General features: G+C 42.1%; 2 protein-coding genes across 3 annotated transcripts in view; one reads left to right on the top strand and one right to left on the bottom strand.

Annotated features, from left to right (window-relative positions):
* The window catches only part of FGGY (FGGY carbohydrate kinase domain containing), a 137,860-nt gene extending 137,506 nt beyond the window's left edge, over positions 1-354 (top strand). For both annotated transcript variants that reach the window (XM_009884583.1, XM_009884582.1), the window contains one exon: positions 109-354. In XM_009884583.1, the coding sequence (XP_009882885.1) occupies positions 109-190 (82 nt within the window). In that variant the 3' untranslated portion in view covers positions 191-354. The remainder of the gene's footprint in view (positions 1-108) is intronic.
* Positions 355-3,282: 2,928 nt separating this feature from the next.
* Positions 3,283-8,878, bottom strand: part of LOC104286225 (E3 ubiquitin-protein ligase RNF170-like) — a 7,468-nt gene continuing 1,872 nt past the window's right edge. Inside the window, exons 3-5 of the mRNA XM_009884802.1 lie at positions 5,228-5,301; positions 4,630-4,740; positions 3,283-3,588 (exon numbers count right to left, since the gene is read on the bottom strand). Of these exons, the coding sequence (XP_009883104.1) occupies positions 3,283-3,588; positions 4,630-4,740; positions 5,228-5,301 (491 nt within the window). The remainder of the gene's footprint in view (positions 3,589-4,629; positions 4,741-5,227; positions 5,302-8,878) is intronic.

Below are 8,878 nucleotides of genomic sequence, written 5' to 3'. Positions count from 1 at the left end.
GAGAGCGCCCCCTGGCGGCGGCGGGGGCGGGGGGAGCCGTGAGCCTCTGTTAGAGGGGATTTAAATCATCGCATCTCGGGCTCTGCTGAAATTCAGTTTCTCATACAGATTTTATGACAAGAAATACGAAGTATTTTTGAAACTCGTGGAACACCAGAGAGAGTATCGCGCCATCATGAACAGCTCCTAACCCAGCGGCCCGGCAGCGGGGAACGGCGGGATAACGCGTTTCCGGATAGCTGTGATGAGGGTAATTTCTTCTGACGGGACCGTCCGTGGTAAAAATATACTTTTATCATGTAAAGTGTACATTTTAATTTCTAATGAGCAATAAAATGCATTCATTTCACTGTGAAGCACTGGGTATTTTTGGTCAATAATCCCTGCGCCCCATGGACAAGGAATGACCATTTTCTCCAGTCAGAGAAGACAAGGAAACCAGCTGCGGGTACCCCAGTGCCGGTATCCAGACTGGCCACGAGCAGGAGCAGCACAAGGACCAATGTCCCCCACTCCGGTGGACGCGAAGCGCTGCCCTTTGCTGTGCTTCTCACTGGTAACTACCTCTGGCATCACACGTGGGCCTGGTAATTTCAGTGTCTGCTACAGCTCAGACCTAGACATGAGTTCCATTGGAAAAGCCTCTTCGTTTGGGTTTTTTTAACTCTGACTATAGTGCTTTTTTGGTGGCTGATATTTCAGAATCACTTTGGCAGCTACACAGTCTTTTTCTCTCTGTTTTCTCCTGTTTCCTGCTCTCTTTCTTCTGTCTCCATTCTCGCAGAGCAGTTGTTTTGCTATCAGTAAGTTGTGCCATTTCATCTTTTGCAAGTAACTCGCCCTCAGTGCACATTAATCACCGTGCAGATGTGAAACGTCCCACTGTTGACACCGAAAGACCAGGCTGAGCAGACACAGTTGCTGCAAAAATGTTCATAATGCAGGTGCGTTCCGTCCGTCCTGCCAGCTGCCTCGCGGGGAGTCAGCCCTGAAACAGCCCAGCTCTCCTCCCTGTCCGTTCTCATCACGTCACTTCAGCCAGACCCAGCTCAGAGTGTGTGCGAATCCGCAGCCCGCCAGTGGCAGAGCTGGACTCGTCCACAGCAGGTAGAGGGAATGCAGAGGTGGGGGAGGAGAGAGAGAGAGAGAGGGTGTTTTCCTTCCTTAGACTTGCATTTGTCAAGGCTCAGAAACCTTCCTGGCTGCCTGCTGGCCAAATCCGGTCAACAAAAGGCTTTCATTTGTTCCCAGGTGGGTTTTGGAGGCTGCCCTGGATAGTTTGTCCTACCAAGTAGTGCCAGGCTCACGCTGACAGGTTGTGGCATAACTGGGCTGTGGAAGAAGAGAGTTTGGACACTTGTTGTATACAGCAAAAATGTTTCACCTCTGACCATACAAATTGTTTTGATCTCACAAGATCCGGACACTGCCAGTGCCTTCAGGGAAATTCTCTCAGAAATCATTTCTTTCTCTGCCGTTTGTCTGTTACTTCTTAATAAAAGATACTATTCTGTTTAAAAACTAAAACCAGGATCCATAGCTGAAGGAGAGGATTAAGAAGCGAGGGGCGACAGAACAGAAGAGCGCATTCAGATCATCCATAACTCTGTTATAGGGCACTCATGAGGACCCTTCTTTTCCCTAAACTGCAAACTGCCACCCTCTTGGTGAGCCTGAGCAAGAGAAACAACCTACAGTCCCCTCCACGGAGTCCGTATGGAGATAAATGGACTCCATCTTTATACACTTAGCCTGATAGAAATTCCACTCTTTAGTACTGGCATAGGCTGTAATTCCCAGTTAAATGCAAACAGAAGTTACACAATAACAAAATTACACTTAGAGAACTTGGAAAATAATCATTTCTGGTTTTTTTTATGTTAGTAGTCAGCACTCAAAACCATCTGGTAATTTTTTTAAAGAAACAATGCACTTCCTGCCTTGTAGTTCATGGAAAAGCAATTGTTGCCATTTCCAAAGTACCCATTGTTAAGAGAAACAGCTTTACAAGTTCAGGGACATAATTAAAGACAATGAAAGTTGATGGGAATAAAATGAAGAAACATCATAACAAAAAGAGTATAACAAGAAAGAAAACAACTGCAACATGATGGTGTATCATAGCTTACAATTCAAGGGCACAGTAAAATATGTCAACTGAAAATACACAGAAGGGAAAAACAGTTGGAGACCCCTGTATTGTGAACAATAAATATTCATAAATTTTAATGTATCTATTTTAATATACAATCCCTCTGTAAAAATGAAGTCCACTGACTCCAGATACACAGCAAATGTACAGATTACACAGGGACAGATGTGGAGGGTTGTCTGGTACTGCACCAGCATTTTTAGCTCTTTGCAGCTCAGCACAAACAGACATGCACACACACACCAACTTTGGGAAACTTTCCATAAACTTCCTACTATTTAGATCATCATCATAATCTTGGCCGTGATCTCTCCCGCTGAACTGGTACCAAGATTTACAAGGAAATCACAAGGAGTGTATGAAGTCTAGAAAGGAAACAACAGTCGTGCTGACTGTGTTAAAGCTCAGATGCACCAAGTTCAGGGAAGCTGTGTACCTTGCATAGGCTTATACAAAAGCGTTACGCAGAGATTTGTTCACATTTCTTGCATGATTTTTTAATGCTTTTCTTCCCTTGTAATACTCTATCGTTATATTTTTGTTCCAGGTCAGTGTTACTACCAGTCTCATATTACCCATTTTTAAATCAGGACTGTACTCATTGCAGAGCTGTAAAAAATCTGTATTCCAGCGGATGTGTAATCAGCTGTGGTAACACAAAGCACTGATACAAGATTTTGTAGTGATACCATCTAATATTCCCTGTGTTAGACAAGACTTAGCAAATTGTCCCGTTTGCTAAGTTCTCAAATTAAAATTTTTATTGAAATTGAGCTGAGATGTAAAATGTTAAAGCTCAAGAGTTCTAAAATTCTTCAACTGCAAGTTGTTTGGCATTGCCATTTTAGGTGCTTTTCATAGCTTTAGGTATTTTCAATTTGGGCCCTTTGTATGAAGATGAGTTACAGAAAAGTGCAAGAGTGAAAGAGTCTAGCAAACGTACGGTGGGGTGTACAACCAGCCGCCGGAGGGCTCGCACACCGAACCACTTGCCCGTGCCGAGTATTGCTGAGCCCTGCTTCAGCCTTTGTCAGCAGCAGAATGACAAATCCATCACACGCTGCCCCGAATCAAAGAGAAGCCTGTCATCGCTTGATGAGGTTTGACCAAGGAATCCAAGTTTGAGTCAGTCAGGACTCTGACAGCATGCTCTGAGCTGCAGACCTTGCCATATTTACCCCATTAGATGCAATTTGCTGACAAATGTTTATCATGCAAATTAGAAGAAGGGAAACAACCACCATGTCATCAGCTGTTCCAAGCATCCTACAGAGAGGCCCGGGCTTCGTGTCAAATGGAGAAGACAAGCATATAATTGTTCCAAAGGAGCAAACAGCAATTCTGAGGAAAAAAATCCATATGAGACCACCCCAGGTGAAGATTCCTCGCAAGGCAAGAGTCAGGAATAACGGCATGTCATAAAGGTAATCTGCAAACTAAATGTTCAGATGAGTTACGTTATTTTGCATTATGATGCATGTAGTTCTTTCAGTTCAGTGTGTCTCCAGCACTTTTAGATTTCAGATTTCTTGAATGCAGAAACTTTCTGTGCTGTCCAAATCCACCTACACTGTTCGATTATTTTGCAATACCTGGAGGCACACTTCTAAAAGGAATCCCTGCTCCCCCAGCACTTCGAAAATGAAGTATTATGCTTGACATTGAATCCTTTTGGAAACTGCCCTGAGTATATGTCTGTCTTTAAAATCTGGCAGGAAGTGTGGACTGTGAATTCTTGAAGATGAGGCCTCAAGTCTCACCTTGGTGTGGACAGGAACCATAGGACTGAGTGATTATTCCTCTTTGTTAATGCTAGTTTGTTGGGTTGAAAAATAATATTCAGTGCTTAGTTTAGCCCGTAGACTGAAACAGACTCCACAGTCCGTTCAGGCCCCCTACCAGGATGTGACAGGAGAGGAAGATTTGCTTTGGTGATATTCTACACCCTGTCAAGAATGGGCCTCACTTGTGCCTTCAGCCCTCATCTTTCACATCATTTCCACTGCCTGTCACGTCTCTGTACCAGCTGGGATTCCAGCTTTAAGACAGTACAGAGCCAGTGTGGACTCTTCAAATTTGGCAATACCTGGGGAAAAAAAGCAGCTGCTTTCTAAGCTGGAAACTGATTTAAAATTTTAGAGGCAAGTTAAAATCCTGGAGTTCAAATCTGAGTTCATATTTGAAAGTTCCAGCCTGACCATCTCTAGTTGTGCTTTGCTTCCCCTGTATTTCATCTCACTCCACTTTCTCCTCCCCACCAGGATGACTCCTCTGAGTTAGGAGCTCTGAGCAGCACCTTTACTAGAAGGAGCTGTACCCAGCAGTGGATGGTAACGCCTCCACTATGATATTGCCCATGAGTGCATGGAAAGGTAATTCACATCATGATACAAACTAGTTTTCATTGCTGGGTCTCTTTCCATCCTCTATGGGTTATGCACTACTAACTGAGTAAATGTGGATTTATAAATACTTACGGGTCGAGATTGCCCTGAGAAACGCCTGTTGTAATCTCTAATGTCATGTACAATTTGTTTACTTGGCTGATCTTGTTGCTTTTCACAAGGGACGTTATTCAGAAGAATCACCTTCATGAGAAAAGATCAGCATTAGCACGGTGTATTTTAATCTCTATATAAAGGAGACGTTCTGTCATAAGTGTCTCTCCATAGTCTCTCTCTCTTGCAACTGGACCTTTGTCCAGCTCCAGCAGTTCCACAATAGCAAGAAAATTTTCCTTTTATAAACTGCATCCAACCTTCAGTACAACAGGCAGCCCCTGACCAGGGTCAGATGAGATTAGGAACTTCCATATTGCTTTTATGGAATGTTATCCCAGAGATTCAATAAACTATACAAAAGTAAAATGCTGGAGGACTGTTTAATATTGCACAGTGTTGCCTGATATGACATATGTCAAATGATAAATGTGAATGGCTGCAAGGTCATTCAAGTCTAAGTGGGTTTTGAAATGCTATGGAAAATTAGAGGATAAACAAAGCTGATCCCAAGAGCTCAAGCTTGTCATTTTGTATGTCTCATAATGCAGATGTGTACACGGGAGGAAAGTCTTACCTTTTGTCTGCAGAGAGGGCAGGTTATCGCTGCTAACCAGGGACTATGTTTCCAGTATGTGATCAGACAGGAACCTACCAAAAAAAAAAAAAAAAAAAAAAAATTTAAATTAAGATACATGAAATATATTTGAGGATATTTAATGTTTACAAGGAAGTTATCAGAATTAATAAATCCTCTTTCTACAACTGACTGTAAAAATGAATGTAATTCTTTGCTTTCGTTTTAATATGTGATTTCACTCTGCAAAGTGTAAAAATGGAGCCTTAGCTCTTCTGCACTGCTATACCCACAGATACATGGACCTTCTAAGGGAAACTTTGATCCAGTTTCTTTTCCTGTGGATAGCATCATTCCTGAAGCTCCCCTGACTGTGGTTGAAGCACTCATGAATACAGATAACCTTCAGAGACAGTGTTGGCTGCTGTGGACAGAAGCAGCGCAGCTGCATAAAGGTGGAGTTCCTCCAGAGCTAGTACAGCTTTCAAGGGTTACAAGGGCCAGTTATCCCAAATAAACCAACGCGCACAGCCAAGGGGCAGCCTGGTGATGCAGGCTTCTGGTGGCACAACATGCATCTTGCTGATACAGTATCATACATTGGGTTATTTTGTCTGTCTGCTTTTTTTTATTTTCTTTCTCATACTATAATTCAACTCTGTTACCCTTCTGGAACTGTGCAGCTCTGGAAGAGCGAGTTGCTGCATTCTTTTTGGTTCTTCTTACCCAAACAACTGCTGATTTCCAAATACAACATCATCTCTTCTTATGCTAAGGTCTCAGGTGTGAAAGAGGGCCAAGTCTGAGGACAGTAAGATGAGACTGCACGTATAACTGACAGCAGTGGCTGACATACATCAATGTCCATGCTGGCACGAACAGCAAAAACAGCAAAGCATAAATAGCATCTAATCAGAAGCAGCACAGCTTGACTCTCAGCTCCCGGGCGCAGCGTGCAGTGTGACAGGTCAGGGAAAAAAATCTCTCAACATCTAAATGGATCAGATTTGACAAGTACCCCAGTGAAAACAGAAGCAGAACACGGCGCTGCCATTTTGATGGAATTGTTCTATTGAATTGAACAATGCTCTTTATTCTCAAAAATAACCAGCAAGTAGTTTATTGTAAGCACTATTATAACAAGAAGTCTTCAGGAGCTCTCAGTGCAGTGTGCTTGAAATCAAGTACAAAGATGTTCATGATGCTGTCAGTTATGTCCTGTATAGTAGGGATGTTAAATTTGGCCCAAAGATACTTTTTATTAACTTCACTCTGACTTGTGCTTTTTACTTTTGTTTTCATTTGAGTGCAGGGTTTTTCTTTATGACTCTTCTATTTTGTGCGTATACAGACCCATTGGCTGGGCGCATGGCTGCGTTTACACCTAAATCCCCGTGCGGTATGTATAAACTCAGTCTGGCAGCCAGCTTCCAGCTTTCGCTTGAACTTCTGCATTTGACTCGCATCATGCCTGACCTCAGGAACTGCTTTGGCCCTCTGGGTCCAGATCCCGTATCGTGATCCACACAGCTGTATTGCTCAGTCCCAGTGATGGCAATGGGGCACTGATGGATCTCACAGTTCAAGGGCTTTCAAAAAAGAACCCCATGGAAATTAAAATTTCCTGCATGCAAAATCCTTTGTTTAGTAGAACAGGAAAGGAAGGATTCCTCTGAAGTTGACCTACTTGTGCTTCAGTGCATTTTTCATAAAATAGACAAAATCCTGGTTTAATCCAGCCTGCTACAGACCCTTCTGAGGGAGTCCACAGGTTTCTCTAAAATACCTCTGTGGTTATTGTTAATTAGAAAAAAATAATATTGCTCAAGGATCGCTTTTCAGTTGAACTTCCTGAACATATGGTTCAAACTGAAGCTGAAAAGGAAAACTTCAGGACAAACTGTATGAATTACTACTAATAATAAAATCAGACATTTTTTATAAGTCCACATTAATCTTCTTTAAAAGCTCTGGGTTGACCACATTTTTTAAATAAAACTTTAACCAGAGTGGAATTTATTAAGAGAGCTCAGCGTTGCCTTAGCTCTGTTCCACAGGGCATCAAGAGAAGTTTTATTACTGATTTCAGTCACAACAGACTTAGATCTGCGCAGAATGGTTTTGATAAGTCCTATGTAAAGTTTTATTGGTTTAAGACATGAAAAACAGACACGTTACAGAGGCCACTTCTACTATATAAACATAGTCATAACATATATAATGCATTGTACTGGAATCAATGCTTCAGAGTGTAAACGATGATGTACTTGAGGAAAGTAAAGCCTAGCTAAATATATACAGTGAAGGATAACAATATATACCAAGTTTGTGTATGGTACTTCTCTTCTGCAGATCTTAAAATAAAATAAAAACAAAGTCCATATCATTATGTCATATTCACAGATGGAAAAGGGAAAATTAACCAGGCCAGAGAAAGAGGAAAGTTGATGATCTGTGTTGTTATGTCTATGTTTGTACTTGAAACTATAACTTCTGTGACATTATTTGAAACATGTTTTGAGGCCATATGCTTACTGTTTGTCCTGGTGTGAGTTATATTCAAAGCATCCTTTTCCTGTATGTTATAAAACAGTGTTATAAAAACATGAAACAACATAAAGTATTAAGTGGTCTTACTCATGAGGTAGATGAGCCCTACAAAGCGTTGGTGATTTGTTGTGGTTTCAGAGGATGGAGATAGTGGCAGTGGTGATGAGGAGTTATGCTGTGTGAGCATCATTTCAATCTAGAGAAAAATGACACGTCCTAAAGATAAAAATGTGCTTTTATTGCACCAGCATTAACAACACAGTCCCTTTTCTCATTTATAACACTGACATGGTGAAAAAAAGTGTAAACGGGTTGCAAATATAACTTGCACTTGCTTTAAGGTCTCTGTAAAATGCCAGAACAGCAGAAAGGAGCTTTATGGTTCTGACCAGTGTCTTCTGATGGGTCTTGCTGCTGCAGTATCAGATATTACCGCCTCCAGCCGCCTGTCTGCCCCTCTGCCAGAGATTACCCCGCCTCATGCTGCACAGGAGCACTGCAGTACCTTCATGGGCAGTTTCAGCCTCATCAGCCTCTTCTGCCAGCCCTGCTGTGGGGATGACAGCAAGGAACCTGATAAGCAGCTGGGGCAGTGAGGCTGTAAACCTCACCTGTAAATTCACTGGACGATGTACCTCAGAGGTCTGAGAGAAACAATGTTCAGTCCGATTATGCTGGTGGCCTTATCCTGCTGCTTTTCAAAGCAGGTGCAAAGCTCACACTGGCTCTAGGGGTGCAGAATGTGGGCCTTAAATATCCTGAAATCCCCTTTATAAAGGCAATTATGAACATAACTCCCTCCACTATTCTGTGCTTCATACTTATATTTCCTTTGAAAAATTATTTAAATCTTGTAATCCTAACCATATGGCTTAGCAGCCTCAAAGAAGGCATTTAGCAGACACATTTATCTACAGAATTATGTTTTTACTTAGGTTACCCAGTGACTATAAGTGCACTGGGTGAGGACAGAAGAACACACAGGCAGCCTCAACAGAAGGAGCCTCTAAATCTGGATTTGTCCCTTTCCTGTTAAGACAGATCCTGGGCTGGAATAAACAGTTACTGAGCATCCATTGTGATGAGATGTCTTTGAAAACT

This window comes from Charadrius vociferus, unplaced genomic scaffold, assembly GCF_000708025.1.
Source record: "Charadrius vociferus isolate BGI_N301 unplaced genomic scaffold, ASM70802v2 scaffold163, whole genome shotgun sequence".
NCBI classification, from domain to species: Eukaryota; Metazoa; Chordata; class Aves; order Charadriiformes; family Charadriidae; genus Charadrius; species Charadrius vociferus.
This window is presented reverse-complemented; position numbering and strand designations above follow the sequence as displayed.